The sequence below is a fragment of the Enhydra lutris genome, unplaced genomic scaffold (genome assembly GCF_002288905.1).
Source record: "Enhydra lutris kenyoni isolate GAN:26980312 unplaced genomic scaffold, ASM228890v2 scaffoldscaffold116, whole genome shotgun sequence".
NCBI lineage: Eukaryota > Metazoa > Chordata > Mammalia > Carnivora > Mustelidae > Enhydra > Enhydra lutris.
This window is the reverse complement of record NW_019154200.1, coordinates 229384-248738: the sequence shown is the minus strand read 5'-3', so window position 1 is coordinate 248738 and position 19355 is coordinate 229384. Positions and strand designations below refer to the sequence as shown.

General features: G+C 38.3%; 1 protein-coding gene across 1 annotated transcript in view; it reads left to right on the top strand.

The window, feature by feature from the left end:
* Positions 1-18703, top strand: part of LOC111139760 (importin 8) — an 86099-nt gene extending 67396 nt beyond the window's left edge. The window contains exons 21-25 of the mRNA XM_022492123.1: positions 4225-4445; positions 5924-6129; positions 8648-8851; positions 9459-9575; positions 16719-18703. Coding sequence (XP_022347831.1) covers positions 4225-4445; positions 5924-6129; positions 8648-8851; positions 9459-9575; positions 16719-16816 — 846 coding nt within the window. The 3' untranslated portion in view covers positions 16817-18703. The remainder of the gene's footprint in view (positions 1-4224; positions 4446-5923; positions 6130-8647; positions 8852-9458; positions 9576-16718) is intronic.
* Positions 18704-19355: the final 652 nt, after the last annotated feature.

Below are 19355 nucleotides of genomic sequence, written 5' to 3'. Positions count from 1 at the left end.
TTATCTATTACCAGGTTACTCTGAGGAACAGTTGGAGAATGTCTGTTTATTTACTATGATTCAAGATAAAAAGTTTGTTTCCTAACATTCTCCAAAGATGACCGATGAGGTTTTTTTTTTTTTTTTTTAAATATTATTATGAACTTACAGATTCAAATTTGTTTAATGTGTTTCAGTATATTTCAGCTTTGGCCAGTGGGAACTTCTTGAATTTATCATATGAGTGCTTTTGACCTGACCCTGGTAGTGTTTGGTAGTTTTCTTAATGTCTGATATGAGAAGATGTTCCAGGTTCATCTTGTACATTTCCTGCCCTATGCTGGGAAGTGGTATTTTAAGACTGCAAGCACAAAGGATATTCATTGCTATTGAGTTGGTCATTATTTCCACAGGAGAGCCAAGAAATGCATATTGTATCATTTTAAGATTTGCCCATCATTAGTACAGATATTTCCAATTCATATTCAGTACTACATTATTTTTAGTTAGCCTAATTATCAGAATCTATATTGGCTGCACCAAAATCCTGGTTCTCCTTATAATTACTCACTTGCTGTATCCTACTAACATGTATATAGAGTGTCAGAATAATTATACCAATATTATCACCAACATGTGATTACTATTAACTGTTTAAGATTTTTAATAGCTCTTTTTATCTTCAGGGTATATCCATATGCTAGGGATATATAGAGCCAGAATATAGTCAAATCATAAATTTTGAAGTCCTTTAAAATAATCCCTCTTTGATTCATTTATTTTAACTTTTAGAAAGGCTTTAAAATTTTTTCTAAATATATAACATATATGTAATTCTAAAGTCTAATTTACAAAACAGGGTGTATTCAGGGAGGTCTAGCTTCCATCCCTGTCCCTTCTGCCCTTATTTTTTTTCCCCTTCTCCTCCACTCCCTTTAGTTTTTAGTTCATCCTTTCATTTTTTTTTAAAGATTTTTTAAAAATTTATTTTATTTATTTGACAGAGATCACAAGTAGACAGAGAGGCAGGCAGAGGGGGAGGGGAAGCAGGCTTCCTGCCCAGCAGAGAGCCCGATACAGGGCTCGATCCCAGGACCCTGAGATCATGACCTGAGCTGAAGGCAGAGGCTTTAACCCACTGAGCCACCCAGGCGCCCCTCATCCTTTCATTTTAAAAAGTAAGCAAATAGGTGTATTCATTCTTTCCTCACTTTTTTCTTTCCTCACCTTCTTAAATAGTGGCATACTATACATATATTTTTTTCCCATCTTGCCTTCTTCACATAATCATATATCCATCCTGTAGATCACTCCATAGTAGTATAGAGAAGTATTCTGCATAAGTAGTCTCCGGAATTGATTGTTTTAATGTAAAAGGGTAATTTTAGTTTTATTCATTTTAAAACCTCAAAGTTTCTTTGTATTCTTTTTATTTTTTTAAGATTTTATTTATTTATTTAAGAGAGGGACAGTGAGAGAGAGCATGAAAGGGGAGAAGGTCAAGGTCAGAGGGAGAAGCAGACTCCCTGTGGAGCTGGGAGCCCGATGCAGTATGCGATCCCGGGACTCCGGGATCATGACCCGAGCTGAAGGCAGTTGCTTAGCCAACTGAGCCACCCAGGCGCCCCTATTTTTAACTTTTTGAGGACCCTCCACACTGTTTTCCAGAGTGGCTGCACCAATTTGCATTCCCACTAATAGTGCAAGAGGGTTCCCCTTTCTTCCATAGTAATATTTTTTAATATAGCCTGTATCCTATATGTGTTGTGCTACCTGAATGCTCTGCATCAGAATTAGAGAACAATTCAGTAGGATTTTTTTTTTTTAAGATTTTATTTATTTGAGAGAGAGAGCGGGCACAAGCAGAGGGAGGGGCAGAGAGAGAGGGAGAAGCAGACAGGAGCCGGGATTGTGACCTGAGCCGAAGGCAGACACTTAACTGATTAAGCCACCCAGGTGCCTCATCAGTATGGTTAATCAAACATCAAACTAGTCATCTCTTTATAAAAAAATCTTTTTTTTTAAAGATTTTATTTGGCAGAGAGAGAGATCACAAGTAGGCAGAGAGGTAGGCAGAGACAGAGGGGCGTCCCCCCGCTGAGCAGAGAGCCCGATGTGGGGCTCCATCCCAGGACCTTGAGATGATGACCCGAGCCAAAGGCAGAGGCTTTAACCCACTGAGCCACCCAGGTGCCCCTCTTTATAAAATCTTAATCTTAAAAGTACCATGTGTAGAGGCGCCTGGGTGGCTCAGTCAGTTAAGTGTCTATATTGCTATAGTTAGTACAGTTATTAATATGTAGTTTAAAAAAATCCTGGGGTGCCTGGGTGGCTCAGTCTTTGCCGTCTGCCTTCGGCTCAGGTCATGATCCCAGGATCCTGAAATCGAGTCCCGTGTCAGGCTCCTGGCTCAGTGGGGAGGCTGCTTCTCCCTCTGCCTGCCGCTTCCCCTGCTTGTGCCCTCTCTCCTCTGACAAATAAAATCTTGAAAAACAAAACCCAAAACTACCATGTGTAGTTGTGTGTTTTAATTTTATATATCCTACTAAAGAAGGCTAGTATTCTGCTGATCTTAATATATTTATAGTTTTGACTTCAAAAACATATCAAATTTAACTCAAAATTCTACACAAAACTTTAGTTTTTCTTTCAAAAATGTTTAAATTCAAGTTAGTTCCCATATAGTATATTACTAGTTTCAGAGATAGAACTTAGTGATTCATCAGTTGCATGTAATATCCTGTGCTCATTACATCGCGTGCCCTCCTTAATATCCATCACCCACTGACCCCCTCCCCTCACCCACCTTCCTTCCAGCAGCCCTCAGACAAAACTTTCTATTTTGATAGACTATTTTTTAGAGCAGTTATAGGTTCACAGACTTGAGCATACAGAGATTTCCCATATCCCCCTGCTCCACATGCGCAGTGGCCTCTATTATCAACATGCGCACTGGGTGGTACAGTGGTCACAGCTGAGGGGCCTGCACTGAGAATGCATATTTCACCCGGAGCCCGCAGGTTGCTCTAGGGCTCCTTTGTGGTGTCGTGCATTTTATGAGTTTGGACAGATGTGTAATGACATGTGTCTACCATTTCAGTAACATACGTTGGTCTTCACTGCCCTCAGACTCCTCTGTGCTCTTCCTAGTCCTTCAATTCTCCCCTGAAGCCTTGATTTTTAACATTTTTAAAATGAGCTTATATTAAGACCTCAGAATTTTGTTTTACACAAATCATTTCAGCCCATCCCTTTCAGTGATAATAACTATTAGGAAATACTTCTAATGAAGGTAGTTTATCAACATGGTAGAATTGGAGTCAGACGCCTTCATTTTCATGTGTGAAGTCCACCATTTTTGCTTTAGTCTTATACTAACAGAAATTTTATTTTTATTGAGATGTTGTTGAGTAGCATGTTAGATTTAGGTGTATAACAATGATTTGATATTTATGTTGTGAAATGATCACAGTAAGTCTAGTTAACATACAGCACCATACATAGTAACAATTTTTTTTACTTGTGATAACTACTTTTTAATATCTACTTAGCAACTGCCAGATATGCAATACCGCATTATTAACTGCGGTCACCATGCTCTTCATTACATCCTCTGACTGACTTAGGAATTTTCTTTCTCAGGAGAAATTCCAATCACATCTTGATTATTTTCAGTCCCATTCAATTTGATTTAACAAAGAAAAATTCTAACCTGGTCATTTTACCTTAAATGTGGAAATGGTGGAGTCTACATTTAGATTATTGGCATCATTTGATTGGGGACTCTTGAGGGACAGTCTTCAGCTAACTGTAATCTGCACTCAGGAAGGAAGGAGACTTCCTCACACTGCTGCCCTCAGACCTCTTTTTGGCCGTTTAATATCTGGGTTTTATGAGAATATAAATTCGTTGAATAACTCTAAAAACAATTTAAGCAAAGGTATCATTAAGTATCATTAAGAGTATCTTTATTTATTTATTTATTTTTCAAGATTTTATTTATTTATTTGACAGACAGAGATCACAAGTAGAGAGGCGGGTGGGAGGGGGAAGCAGGCTCCCCACGGAGCAGAGAGCCCGATGTGGGGCTCGATCCCAGGACTCTGGGATCATGACCTGAGCCGAAGGCAGAGGCTTTAACTCACTGACTGAGCCACCCAGGCGCCCCAAGAGTATCTTATTTATTGATGACATGCTCTACCTAGTTTCTAGGTGTATGGTTGACTTTTTCATTTTTTCCTCTAGTGCATTCCACTCTTTGTTCAACTCGTTTTGGAGAGATTAACCCGAGGAGTCAAAACTAGTGAGCTCCGCACCATGTGTCTTCAGGTTGCAATTGCCGCCTTGTACTACAACCCTGATTTGCTGCTACATACTCTAGAACAAATTCAATTGCCTCACAACCCTGGACCTATAACTGTACAGTTTATAAATCAGTGGATGAATGATACAGATTGTTTTCTTGGGTATGTGTCTTTTGGATTTTATTCTACATTTCTGTTTCTGGAAAGTTGACTTTTAAAAGTATATAATAGCATATAGAAAGATAATTTTCATTTTTAAGGATTAATATTTAGTGTATTAATGTAATATTTAATTTTTAGAGAATTAAGACTGTGTTTCAGTAGTATAATCTAGTGGAAAGAATCCAGTCTCTGAAAATTAGGTATAGCTTGTCCCTACTGGTTTTTGACTTATGTGCTATCATTGTATCTTGAGGCAACAAGAATTAAGTGTACATCTGGTTCCCTGACTATTAAGTGTCGATAGGCAAAAACATTCTAAATGGGGTTCAGTTTCTAGGGGAAATGCCAGTTTGGTGACAAGACATTGAACCCTGCAGATCTCAGGGGAGCTTATTCTCAAACATGAGGTCAGAAAGGAGGATTGTTCATTGTAGCCCAAGTGCTGCTCCTGTGGGAGAGTCTGTCTTTATGTGAAGTACTTTCCTAGTGTCCGAACTTAGAAAAAACGAGATGTCTTATAGTATGTATGTGCCCTCCTCAAATGACTGAACTCCTGTTCGTGACTGTGTTACGCTAGAATTTCAGTTCTGACAATGGCTTGCTGGCAGTGTTATACCAAGTATAGCAGTCTTTACATTCTTAATATTTTTAAACAATATTTTAGAATATTTTAGAAGACTATTTCTATACAATATTTTAGAAGAAACAAAAATGTATATAATGTATACTGGTCAAACTTTTTTCCTTCAAAATCAAATTTTCCTTATTATATGTTAAAGCAGAGAACTTTTTTTTTTTTTAAGATTTTATTTATTTATTTGACAGACAGAGATCACAAGTAGGCAGAGAGGCAGGCAGAGAGAGAGAGGTGGAAGCAAGCGCCTTGCCTAGCAGAGAGCCCGATGCGGGGCTCGATTCCAGGACCCTGGGATCATGACCTGAGCCAGAGGCGAGGCTTTAACCCATTGAGCCACCCAGGTGCCCCAAAGCAGAGAACATTTAATGGATTTAGTTAGAGCTGTCAAGTTTCCCTTATATGCTGAGTTTCTGAATAGCTTTTGGCACCCGGGGTTAGTGTACAGTATATGTGCACTATATACCTTGTATCCAGTCTAATACAGAAGATAGAGTCTAAATTTTTCCTTTTTCCCTGTTGGTTAGGAATTTCCTGCTGCCAAATGTAGGTGTTCTTGCTTTAACAGAACTTGTATGCCAAGGCCCAGATATAGTATTCATATCAGTGATAAATTGATATTATAGCAAGATTGACCATATTAATTGCAGACTTCTCTAGCTCTTTGATGATAATTGGTTTACAAAACATGATTTATGTAGGATTTCATACGGTACAAAATGGGGGATACCTCTGTATAATTCTATTGAATGAATCCTAAGATACTACACTGGCCATTTTTTCTTGTAGTTTTTCAACTGTCCTCGTTTCTCATGAACACATTTTTTTTCTTTGTAATTTGTAGGCATCATGACCGGAAGATGTGTATAATAGGACTGAGTATCCTTTTGGAACTGCAAAATCGACCTCCTGCTGTAGATGCTGTAGTGGGACAGATTGTGCCCTCAATTCTTTTCCTTTTCCTTGGCCTAAAGCAGGTCTGTGCTACCAGACAACTGGTAAACCGTGAAGATCGCTCGAAAGCAGAGAAGGCTGATATGGAAGAAAACGGTAAAGTCTTCTAATTGCAATGAGTGCTAGAATTGATACTGATTTGAGCATGCATTTTTAAATTTTAGTCTATTTGGAGTCATTAAACAGAGTTACATTCTTTGGCTTGTTGCACATTTAAAAAATATTTTGGGGTGGATTTACATATCCTGACATGTAACTTTAGATAAGTTCATTTTTTGACATTTAAATAATTATTGAACTTAATGTTATACCTTGGGAAATACAAATACATCTGTAACAGAATCAAATGGTTTTGATGATAAGTTAGCAACCAGTTATTTCTTTTTCTTATTTGTGCTAACAATGTCAGTGAAGTCAGCAGCATGAATTATTAAATGAACCACTTAGTTAAAAGCAGAAGTGTCAGTATAGCAGATTAATAGAGTGCCTGGTACATTTTTTTTTTAGGTTTTTTTTTTTTTTCTTAAGATTTTATTTATTTGACAGAGAGAGAGAGAGAGATCACAAGTAGGCAGAGAAGCAGGCAGAGAGAGAGGGGGAAGTAGGCTCCCTGCTGAGCAGTGAGCCCCATGCTGGGCTCGATCCCAGGACCCTGGGATCACGACCTGAGCCTAAGGCAGAGGCTTAATCCACTGAGCCACCCAGGCGCCCCTTTTTTAAGGTTCTTAATCAGAAACTATTTAGGAGAGACTTACAGTTTATGTATTAATAAATTTAGGGTAAAATACACAAGTGAAGGTTATTTGCTTAATAGAGATTCAGAATAAGATTGTTAGGGTCAAGCATATTAGATCTTTATTTAATGATACTGCAAAAAACTATTTACTTGGGCCCAGGAAGTAACGTTATTGAACTCCAAGTGGAGTTTTTCCTCTTCTAGTTAAAAGCAGACATTTCTTGGGGCGCCTGGGTGGCTCAGTGGTTAAGGCCTCTGCCTTCGGCTCAGGTCATGATCTCAGGTCCTGGAATCGAGTCCCGTATCGGGCTCTCTGCTCAGCAGGGAGCCTGCCTCCTCTTCCTCTCTCTGCCTGCCTCTCTGCCTACTTGTGATCTGTCAAATTAAAAAAAAAAAAAAAATCTTTAAGAAAAAACTTTAAAAACAGACATTTCTTTAAATGAGAAAAATCAGAACTTTCATGGAAAACCTACATCTTTCTTTTTGATGCTAAATTCTATGATTTCAGCAAGTGTAGATTTAAAACATTTTACATTTAATTGGCATCGTTCTGGTTTGTTCATGTATAAGAAATGGTACCCTTCCCTAACCCCTAACACAGTACACTTCTTCTGATTGAATTTCTTCCTCTCAAAATAAAACTTAAGACAGAGAGAGAGAGTATGCACACATGCGTGCTGTGGGGGGAGGGGCAGAGGCAGAGAGAAAATCCTAAGCAGGCTCCATGCGCAGCGTGGAGCCTTATGAGGGGCTCAATCTCTTGACCCTGAGATCATGACCTGAACTAAAATCAAGAGTCAGACACTTAACCAACTGAGCCTCCCAGGTACCTCTAATTTCTTTTACTGAATATCATGTACAACTTTTACAGTAATGCTTCTTTAGTAGAAGTGTTTTGTGTTTTTGCTAAGTATAGGCCAACAGTTATGGAATTCCTTTTTTCAGAATGTTACAATATTCTCCAAGTCTTTATTTTGTAAATTGTTGGTTTATAACTAATATGGCTTGAGAAAAAATTCTGTAGTACTTTCCCAGATTTTCCTGTTGTATTTCCACTGAAGTGTAGAATGATTAACTAGGAAAGGTATTTCTTGTTATCTTTGTAATTATACCTTTGTCATATACACACACACACACACACATATATATGATCAAAAATGTATGTATATATGATCAAAACCAGGGTTTTCTGTCTTACCCCCAAAACTACTTCAGTTTAATTCAGTGTGGTATGTTTTATAGAACTATTTTTGGAATAATGTTGTCTAGTTTGGGTTTACTCTAGGTTTTTACCTCTTAGTAAATGCAGAACAAAATCAACCTATCTTTTGGTTATTTACGGTACTGGGCTAACTGCTTAAAACAGATTGGCATTGAAAATAAAGCAGAATCCATGATACACAATTCAGATTTCAACTTTTCAACCTACATGTAGCTAATTTTTCTCTATTTCTGTATTTTTCTGTTTCTATTAGCAGAAACAATCTCCTCATTTGAGTACTTCTAAGCAGTTCATAATCAACTTAGGTAACTTGTTAAGAGACCAGATTCTCAATGGGAGGTCATTGTTATTTGTAACATGTGCACTGACTGTACAATTGTCTTTTTTTTTGTACAAAAAAATTTGGGACTCTGATTAATAGCATTTTTATAGTAAAGAGTATGAGGCAGCCCTAGCAAAACAGTAGTAATGTCCAGAAGACTTTAGATTTAGGGACACTTGTTTTTAGGAAGGAGGATAAAGTCATTTTCAATTTAGCAAATTACGATAAAGATTTATTTTTAGAATTTCATATATAAATAGGTGGTAGTTTTTCCATTTCCAGAATGTTTTGTCCTTTTGTGTTTTCATTTCTTCAATAATTAATGGATTCACAGAGGAGATTTCAAGTGATGAAGAGGAGACAAACGAAACTGCTCAAGCAATGCAATCGAATAATGGAAGAGGTGAAGAAGAGGAGGAGGATGATGATGACTGGGATGAAGAAGTATTAGAAGAAACTGCCCTTGAAGGATTCAGCACACCACTTGACCTTGACAACAGTGTGGATGAATATCAATTTTTTACACAAGCTCTGCTAAGTAGGTCTTTACTTGCTAAATCTTCAGATATTTTCTCTGAAGTTGATCTTCATTTCCTTCGGTTAGAAGTTGTTTTGGGATCTGCCCCAAATTGGTTTAGATATTAAATTTGGATTCAGTTGTGTTGTGTTTGTGGTGTGTTGTCCACATGGAAAAACGTGGGAGACTTAGGGGATGGTTTTGCCTAAAGCACCAATTCGAGTTCTTGGTGTGGGACCGACGTTGAAGCTGCAGGTACTGTGAGAATCTGGAGGAAAATGACAGCACCTGAGTAGAGGTGTATGTCAAGATCTGGAATTCAGGGATCATAGTTAGTAAAACCTCAGGAGGAAGAGAGGGCGAAGGCAGGAGAGAACTGGGCAAAGCAGAGATTGGCAAGTCTTAACCATCCTCTGATAGTCCCACATGGTTGGATACAGAGTGGGTAGGGTACTCAGGAATAATCCTTTGGTGGAGTAAGTTTTACTACCTTGGGTTTGTTATGGTGTTGAACTCTTTCTCTTACTATCTGTAGTCATCTCATTGTACTTTTATTATCATGTCACTTTTCTCTGAAATGATCATTGTCACTAGACTCTTACCTTTTTCTTCTTCTACAATGCAACAGCTGTGCAGAATCGGGATGCTGCCTGGTACCAGCTGCTCATGGCACCACTCAGTGAGGACCAGAGGAGGGCGCTGCAGGAGGTGTACACCCTGGCCGAGCACCGGAAGACAGTAGCAGGTCAGCTCTCCAGATTTCCAGATTGGAGTGCACGTGTGAGCGTGCCAGTAGTCAGCCTTATTAATGAATCTTGTGGCACCTGAAGACTGTTTTAAAAATTGCTAGAGGCCAACCTTTAGGGATAATAACGAATTATTATTGTATGATTTTTAAAAAAATGTTGCTTTTTATTCACTCGTGATATCTTAGATCTGCAAAATCCTGTGCATTAATATGTGTCTTTCAGTGGTGGTTATTCAGGAGTACTTACGCTGTATTGTAGAGCCCAAGATGTAAAAAGGTGGGGATGAGTCTTGCCGAGGGAGAGTTAATCAGTTGGATGACCCATCTAAACATCTTAACCCCAGATAGACTGAAGGTACTTCATGAGTTCTGGCAAAGGGCTTGTCTTCCTGGAAATGAAACACTCTTCATTTCTTTTTGCTGGGCTTTACGTGATTCTTGTTGATTTTCAGTTTTTTGACCTGGAGAAATTATTTTATGCAGACATTATTGTGGTTACTCTTAGAAAACCAATGGAAAAGATTTTGTAATTACAAAAATATTTTAGTGGAAAACATCATGGAATAGGTACCTGGGATTTGGGGCCTAAGTTCTGCGGCATGGATTTGAATTTTCAGCCCTGCATAGTCTATGTCAGCCCCCCAATAGGAGAATTCTGGGCACACTTCTAGCAGTAGACTATGGAACTGTTAAAACATAGCTCTGAGACTTGTTTTCATTTTGCTTATTTTTTCTAGAAGTTGAGATAGGGGAGGTAAAGTTTTCTTTTTAGCAGTTTTTCTGTGATAGTAAACATAACTTCTTACTCACATAGCCCTGTTAAAGGTTAATGCTCAGGGACATCAGGGGAAGATGGCAGAGTAGGAGGACCATAAGCTTACCTCATCTCACAGATACAACTAGGTAACACTCACATTAGGGTATATAACCCAGAGAATGACTCAAAGACTGGCAGAACAAACTTCACAACAAAAGGTAGAGAAGAGTCCACATCAAAGGGGATAGGAAGGGCGGAGATATAGTGGGGAACCAAATGGATGGGTCTGTCCACTGGTGGAAGGGACCTGCGGGCATGGAGAGAGGAGAAAAACAGATCATCATACTGTAAAAGCCTGCATGGAAAGATAATCCCCGCAACACCTGGCTTTGAAAACCAGAGGGGCCGGATTTCGTTAGTTCTTACAACCAGGGTGATTTATAGCCTGGAACTTTAAAAAGCAAGTTCAGTTCCAAGAGAGCCTTGAGGGCTATAGAAAACTAGGTGCCCACCCCCCATAGCACAACAAACAACCTACAGAGATACAACATAGAGGCAGTACCTTGAAAAATGCCTGGGGCATACAGGAGGGAGAATTATTTACTAATCTCAGAGTATGTCCCTGAGGGACAGAAATTACTGAAAGACTCCACCAGGAACAAAGTTGCTGGTAGGTGCCATTTCTCTTCCTCACTCTCCCAACCCCCTGCCCCAGCATAAACACTAAGATACCTGCTGGAGCCAGCCTGGAACTTGCCTTCACTACCTAGCTTGCTTACACTATGCACCAGCCTTTTCAGCTGGGCCTGTCTCAGTCCTGGTGCTGTCTTTAGTCCCCCAAAGACTAACGCAAACCTTGCCACCACTGTGTTTCCACTGTGCACATTGTGGGGGTCTCAGTCCCAGCAGCGGTGGCCAGTCTTGTTAAAACTGTGCACGCCTTATGGACTGGCCCGGTCTCAGAGACAGAGATACATCTGTGGCAGAGGGCCAGCGCCACCTTGTTAAAACTACTTGCTCCACCCATTACTTTCAAGACAAGATACGTAGCTGAATTTCCTAACAGAAATAAACACAGAAAGTCAGACAAAATGAGGAGGAAGAAGAAATGTCCCAAATAAAAGAACAGGACAAAATAGCAAGACACCTAAGCAAAACAGAGGTAAATAATATGCCTGATAGAGAATTTAAAATAACCGTCATAAAGATACTTACTTACTGGACTTGAGAAAACAAGGGAGGATTTCAGTGAGCTTTTTACCAAAGAGAAAACATTGGAAAAGAACCAATCAGAGAAAAGAACAATAATTGAAATTAAAAATACACTAAATGGAATAAATAGCAGACTAGGGGAAGCAAAATGGATTAGCAACGTGGAGGACAGAGTAATGGAAAGTAATCAAGCTGAGCAGGAGAGGGGAAAATAAATTATGCAGAATGAAAATAGACTTAGGGAACTCAGTGTCTCCATCAGGCATAACAACATTTGCTTACAGGGATCCCAGGAAAAGGAGAGAAAGAAGGCAGAAAATTTATTTGAAGAAATAATAGGTGAAAAGTACCTTAATCTGGAGAAGGAAAGAGAAATCCAGATTCAGGACATATAGACATTCCCCCTGACCAAAAAATCAACCAAAGAAGGTCCCTTCCAAGACAATAATTTAAATGACACAAAGTGGTGATAAAGAATTTTAAAAGCAGAAAGAGAAAAGAAAGTTATGTACAAGGCTGTCAGTGGATTTTTCAGCAGAAACTTTGCAGGCCAGATGGGAGTGGTAAGATATATTCAAAATGCCTGAAGGAAAGTATCTGCAACCAAAAATACTCTCTCTGGTAAGGCTATTATTCTGATTAGAAGGAGAGATACATTGTTTTCCAGACAAACAAAAGTTAAAAGAATTCATGACCACTAAACCAGCACTATAAGAAATGTTAGTGGAAAACAAAAACTATGAATAAGAAAAGTAGGAAGCACAAAGGAAGTGAAAATAAGTATATCTGTAAAAACCAGTCAAGGGATTCACAAAATAAAAAGAAATGAAGTATGACACCATATACCTAAAATATGGGAGTGGGGGGAGTGACATGTGTAAAGAAAGTTCAAACTTAGGTGACCATCAACTTAATAAAGACTACTATACACAGAAGATGTGGTATACAAACCTAATGATAACCACAAATCAAAAACCAGTAACAGATACATAAAAAGTAACAGATACACAAAAAATAAAGACAAAGGAATCTAAGTATATCACTAAAGAAAGCCAGCTTATGGGGACAGGAGAGCAAGGGAAGAAAGGAATGGAGAAGAACTTCAGAAACAACCAAAACCAAATCACAAAATGGTAGTAAATACATACCTGTAAGTAAGTGCTATGAATGCACATGGACCAAATTCTCTAATCAAAAGACAGAGGGTGATGGAATGGATAAAAAAAAACAAGACCCATATATATGCAGTGTTTCACAACATATGGAGACTGAAAGTAAAGGAATGGAAAAACAATTATCATGAAAATGGAAGTGAAAAGCAAGCCAGGATAGCAATACTTAGATCTTAAACACTGTTAAAATAGACAAAGAAGGATGCTACATAATCATAAAGAGAACAATCCAACCAGATGATATGACAATTGTAAATATTTATGTACCCACCATGGGCGCTCCCAAATATATAAAGCAGCTCTTAATGAACAAATAAAGTAATTGATAGGAATACTAGAATAGGGGACTTTAACATTCCACTTACATCAATGGATAGATCAAAAGAAAATCAAGAAGAAACATTGGCTGATTTAAAGGACACATTGGGTCAGATGGCTCTAACAGATATATTCAGAACATTCCATCCTAAAATAGCAGTGTGCACATGGAACATTCTCCATAATACATCCCATGTTAGGTCACAATGCAAGTCTCAACAAATTCAAAAAGAAGTCATACCATGCATCTTTTCTGAACACACTATGAAAGTAGAAATCAATGACAAGAAAAAACCTGGAAAGGACACATATACATGGAGATTAAATAACATGCTAGTAAACAATGAATGATTTCTTGGTTGACCCAAAGAAGAAATTAAAAAAGATACATGTAAACAAATGAAAATGGAAACACAATGGTCCAAGATTGTTGGGAGCAATAAAAGCCATTCTACAAAGGAAGTTCATAGAGGCCTACCTCAGGAACCAAGAAAAATCTTAAAAAACTTAATGTATACCTGAGGGAGCAAGAAAAAGAAGAATAAACAAATCCCCACACCAGCAGAATGAAGGAAATAATAATTAGAGCAGAAATGAATGATATAGAAACTAAAGTTTAGAACAGATCAACGAGGTCAGGAGCTGGTTTTGTGAAAAGATCAACAAAATTGATAAACCCTTAGCCAGATTTAGAGTAAGAGAGAGAGAGGGGACTCAAACAAAATCATAAATGGAGGAGGAGAAATAACAACCTAGACCACAGAAACACAAAGGATTGTAAGAGAATGGTGCAAAAAATTATATGCAAACAAACTAGATAACCTAGAAGAAATGGATAAATTTCTAGAAACATATAATCTCCCAAAACTGAACCAGCAAGAAATAGAATGTTTGAACAAACCTAATTATCAACAATGAAATTGAATCAGTAATCAAGACTCCCAACAAACAACAGTTCAGGACCAGATGGCTTCACAGGTGAATTTTAACCAAACATTTAAAAACTTAGTATCTGTTCTTAAACTTTTCCAAAAACTTGAAGAGGAAAGAAAACTTCCAATTCATTCTGTGAGGCCAACATTACTCTGATATCAAAATGAAATAAAGACACCACAAAAAAGAACTTTAAGGCCAATATCTGTGATGAACATAGATGCAGAAATCATCAACAAAGTATTATTAGCACAATAAATCCAACAATACATTAAAAGAAATCATTTACCACAATCAAGTGGGATTTATTACCAGGATGCAAGAGTGGTTCAGTATTCACAAATCAGTGTCTTACATTACATCAGTAAGAGAAAAGATAAAAACCATATGATCATTTTAATAGATGCAGAAAAAGCATTTGACAAAGTACAACATCCATTCATGATAAGAACTGACAACAAAGTTGTTGGAGATGGAACAGAGCTCAACATAATAAAGACTATATATAAAAAACCCACAGTTAACATCATACTCAATGGTGAAAAACTGGGAGCTTTTCTCATAAGGTCAGGAACAAGACAAGAATGTCCATTCTCACCAGTTATTCAGCATAGTACTGGAAGTCCTAACCACATCAATCATGTAAGAAAAAGGAATAAAAGAAGAAGGAATAAAAATTGGTGAGGAGGAAGTAAAACTTTCACTATTTGCAGATGGCATGAGACTGTATATATGGCAAACTCAAGAATCCATCAAAAACCTACTGGAACTGATAAGTGAATTCAGTAAGGTCACAGAATACAAAAGCAACATAGAGAAAACCATTGCATTTATACACACTAGTAATGAAGTAGCAAGAGGAATTAAGAAAACAATCCCATTTGCCATTGCACCAAAAAGAATAAAATACCTAGGAATAAACTTAACCATGGAGGTAAAAGACCTGTACTTTGAAAAGTATAGAACATTAATGAAAGAAATTGAAGATGACACAACCAAATGGAAAGCTACTGCATGCTCATGGGTTGGAACAATGACTATTGTTAAAATGTCCATACTGCCTAAAGCAAGCTACAGATTTAATGCAATCCCTATGAAAATACCATCAGCATTTTTCACAGAACTAGGACAATCTTAAGATTTGTATGGAACCACAAAAGCCTCCAAATAGTCAAAGCAGTTTTGAAAAAGAAAAACAAAACTAGAGGTATCACAACCCTAGATTTCAAGATACACTACAGAGCTGTAGTAATGAAAACAGTATGGGTACTGGCACAGAAATAGACACATAGATCACTAGAATAGAATGTAGAGTCCAGAAATAAACCCATGATCATATGGCAATTAATATACGACAAAGGAGGCAAGACTATGCAATGGAAAAGAGTCTCTTCTGGGAAAACGAGACCACTTTCTTACATTATACACAAAAATAAACTCAAATGGATTAAGGACATAAATGTGAGATCTGGAACCATAAACTGCTAGAAGAGAACACAGGCAGTAATATCTCTGACATCGGCCATAACATCTTCTAGACAGGTCTTCTGAGGTAAGGGAAACAAAAACAAAATAAACTGTTAGGACTACATCGGAGTGAAAAGCTTCTGCACAGTAAAGGAAACAACCAACAAAACTAAAAGACAACCTATGGAATGGGAGAAGAGATTTGCAAATGACAGTCCAATAAGGGGTTAGTATCCAAAATATATAAAGAACACACACAACACCCAAAAAACAGTCCAATTAAAAAATGGGCAGAAGACATGAATAGATATTTGTCTAAAGACATATAGATGGCCAACAGACACGTGAAAATATACTCAGCATCATTCATCACCAGAGAAATGCAAATCAAAAACCACAATGAAATATCACCTCACACCTGTCAGACTGGTGAAAACACAAGAAACAAGTGTTGGTGAGGATGTGGAGAAAAAGGAACCCTCGTACACTGCTGATGGAAATCCAGTTTGGTGCAGCCACTGTATGAAACAGTATGGAGGTTCCTTGAAAAGTCAAAAGTTGAACTACCATGTGATCCAGTAGTGGCACTACTGGGCATTTACCCAAAGAATACAAAAACACTAATTTGAAGATATATGTACCCCCATGTTTATTGCGGCATATCAGCCCAGGCATCTATCGATAGAGGAATGTATAAAGAAGATGTGTGTGTGTGTGTGTGTGTGTGTGTGCGCGCGCGCACACACACACATAGGAATATTGTTTGGCTACAAATAAGAATGAAATCTTGTCATTTACAACAGTATGGATGGATCTAGGGAGTATAATGCTAAGCAAAATAACCCAGTGAGATAAAGACAAATATCATATGATTTCACTCCTGTGCGGAATTTAAAAGGGAAAACAAGAGAGACAAACCAAAAAACTGACTCTTAACTAGAGAGAACAAACAGATGGTTAGTTACTAAAGGGGAGGTGGGTAGGGGCTCGGGGGAAATAGGTGAAAGGGTTTAAGAGTCACTCATCTTGGTGAGCACAGAGTAATATATGGAAGTGTTGCATCACTATATTGTACACCTGAAATTAACACTGTATGTTGTGAACTACACTAGAATGAAAACAAAAAAAGGTTGTTGCTCAGTTGGGCAGAACAGCTAATATGAGTCACATTCCTTCACAATGCTAAGTATAAAGAAATCTAGCTCCTTTGAGGTTATTTCCAACTTTGTCACCTTAAATACTCTTTTTCTTTTCCCCCCTCTTTCTCTTGGCAAACACTAGAGGCAAAGAAGAAGATTGAACAACAGGGAGGCTTCACCTTTGAAAACAAAGGAGTCCTCTCGGCATTTAACTTTGGGACAGTGCCCAGCAACAACTGAAAGAAGGAGCAGCAGCCTACCAAATGTCATCACTACATTTTACTTCACCCGGGGAATGTGAAGGTCAAGGGGAGGAAAAGAGTGGGCTGCTCTTCAGCACCCTCCTGCTGTGCCAGTTAACTCTGGCTTCAGGCTGCGGTTTCATCCTCTCCCTCCTCCCCTTTGACTTTTCTCCCCACCCCAAAATACACATTCTAAGCAGCTACTGTAATGTATGAAATTCAAGGAAAACAAAATCAGTGGACTGAAAAGGACAAATCATATTCTCCAAAGGATGAATGACCAAGGTGGTTTTAGAGGATTGAATTGAATTGCACGTCTCAGGTTTTTGCCATGCAGAATCAATGGATTTATGCGGATAACAGTGCCTTCTGTTGTACATGAATTATCTGAAAAATTTTTTTGGAGTGCATTGCAATTTTTTTTAAAGCATAAAACCTATTTCTAGATATAATGTAAACCTTGGCTCTATGTTGACTTACTCTGCATTTTACTATGTGAATTTACTGTTAGGCAGTTAGCTACAAGTCACTCTGGTTTCAAAAACATCACTGCTCCCCTTGCTCACCCTGCTGCTGGGGGCTCTCTTCAGGGGTTGTAAAATATGCACTGGCTCTGGTTTTTCATCACATGTTTTGTGGCTTTCCTAATAAGTGTCTTATTCCCTCTTCCATCCTATTCTTGAGCCCTGAAAGAGGTGGTATTTCTTTTGGAGTCAGCAAATATGGATATAAATTTCATTTATAACACGGTGAGTTGAGGACTCAAAAGTTTCTTGGCAGCAAGTGACGGGAACTCTTTAGTCCCTGGAATTAACAGTAAGTCCGAGGATAGTCTGAATCATGTACTTAATTACGTAATGAACGGATTATTTTACTAAAGCACATTGAACTCTTGCAAGAAGGGTGCTACACAAGCACGTGGTCTTTCTGGATGGGGGCTTGCATTTTCAACAACGTATCATTCCAGCTATGTTGGACCTGGGTCCAAAACATTTTCTAACAAAATTTTTTATCTGTGATAAAGACCCAAATGATTTTAACTGCTACTTTTCACACATCTGAATTTTCTCCTACCTTATTCATTCTAGCCTTTCTTATAGTTAAGTTCAGCTTGTTCTATTTTTCACGGGTTGGGGTGTTGTTCAGCTGCCCTCTTAGATGGTAATGATGGATGCCTATGAGAAATATTGCAGATGGAGGTTCCGGCTGTTTTTCTGAACAAATTCAACACTAAAACATGGATCACAGTGTTTTCATACAGTAAAGTGAAAGTGTATTTCCAAAACCTAATGTATTACTGGATGTGATAACAGTTTTCCATTTTTGTGAAATGTCTGCAGCATATATTTCCCCTCAGTGACTGGAGGAATTTTCTCCAGGTGCTTCCTGTATTACCATCCCTTGTTAATATTAACTCCCTTTAGAATTTTAGGTTATTTAAGTAGTTTTTACATAAGTAGCCTAAGAAGCCATGAGTTTCAGAGTTCAATATCCCTTGCTTTCCTCTGTCCCTTTTCCCAAGGCATGGATATTGAATGTGCCAGCTGGCAGAAGAGAAGGGTGGCACTGGGGGACATCTTAGATATCTTAAGCTTTGAAACTCTTCTTATTCTCCCCATGTCCAAAATGATTTATTTTAACATAAATAATATGCCTTCACACTGGATTGTAAAAGGCATGTGATTTTATTTTTGTGAGGTATTGTCTTCTGCAGTATTAAAGGGAAAGAGATGTTAATGTGTATCATCCTATCTTGTTTTTGAAGCCAGGGTAGTTGTATAATTTTGTTACCAGCAGTGCTAACCTGAATGTGATCTGGTTAACTTGGAAATGCAGGAACTTATATGAATGTACTGTAAAATAAAACACGGACTGATTCCCAGGATTCTGAACCCCTCTGTGTGAAATGTTTTCTGGAGTATGGAGGTACTTTAAGCAGATGATAAAAATCCATCAGTATGTTTTCTTGATTTGGGGAGGAGGTGGAACAAGGTAGCTGTTGGCTTGGGAGGGTAAGAAGGAGAAGTTAGAGTGGAGAGTGGTTGGAAGCTAAAGCCTATCTCATAAGTCATGGTGTCCCGATGGGAAAGATAGGTGCTCTGAAAAAGCAAATGTCGTTAAAGCCACATCAGGACCTTGAAGGAAAACAAAAAAGATGCTGGAAATAGAGCCCTTTTCTGATTGCCTTCTTCTGATCTGATGACAGCCTAACTTGAGTGGAATGGGGACTTCCAGGTAGATGGCAGAGTAGAAAGATCCTTAGCTCACCTACACCCTCAGCTACTCCTAGATAAAACCTACATCAGTGTGATTAACTGAGAAAACAACCCAAAGACTGGCAGAACAGACTCTCCACTGCTAAATGTAGAGAAGAGGCCACTTCAAAGAGAATAAGAAGGGCAGGATACAGTTGGAAACCAAACTGCCCTTCAAAACTGATCATGGGAGGGACATCTCAAGCATGGATAGAGGAGACTATCAGACCCCATGCCAGGCACCCAGGCATGGGGGACCTGCAATAGAAAGACTAATCCCCA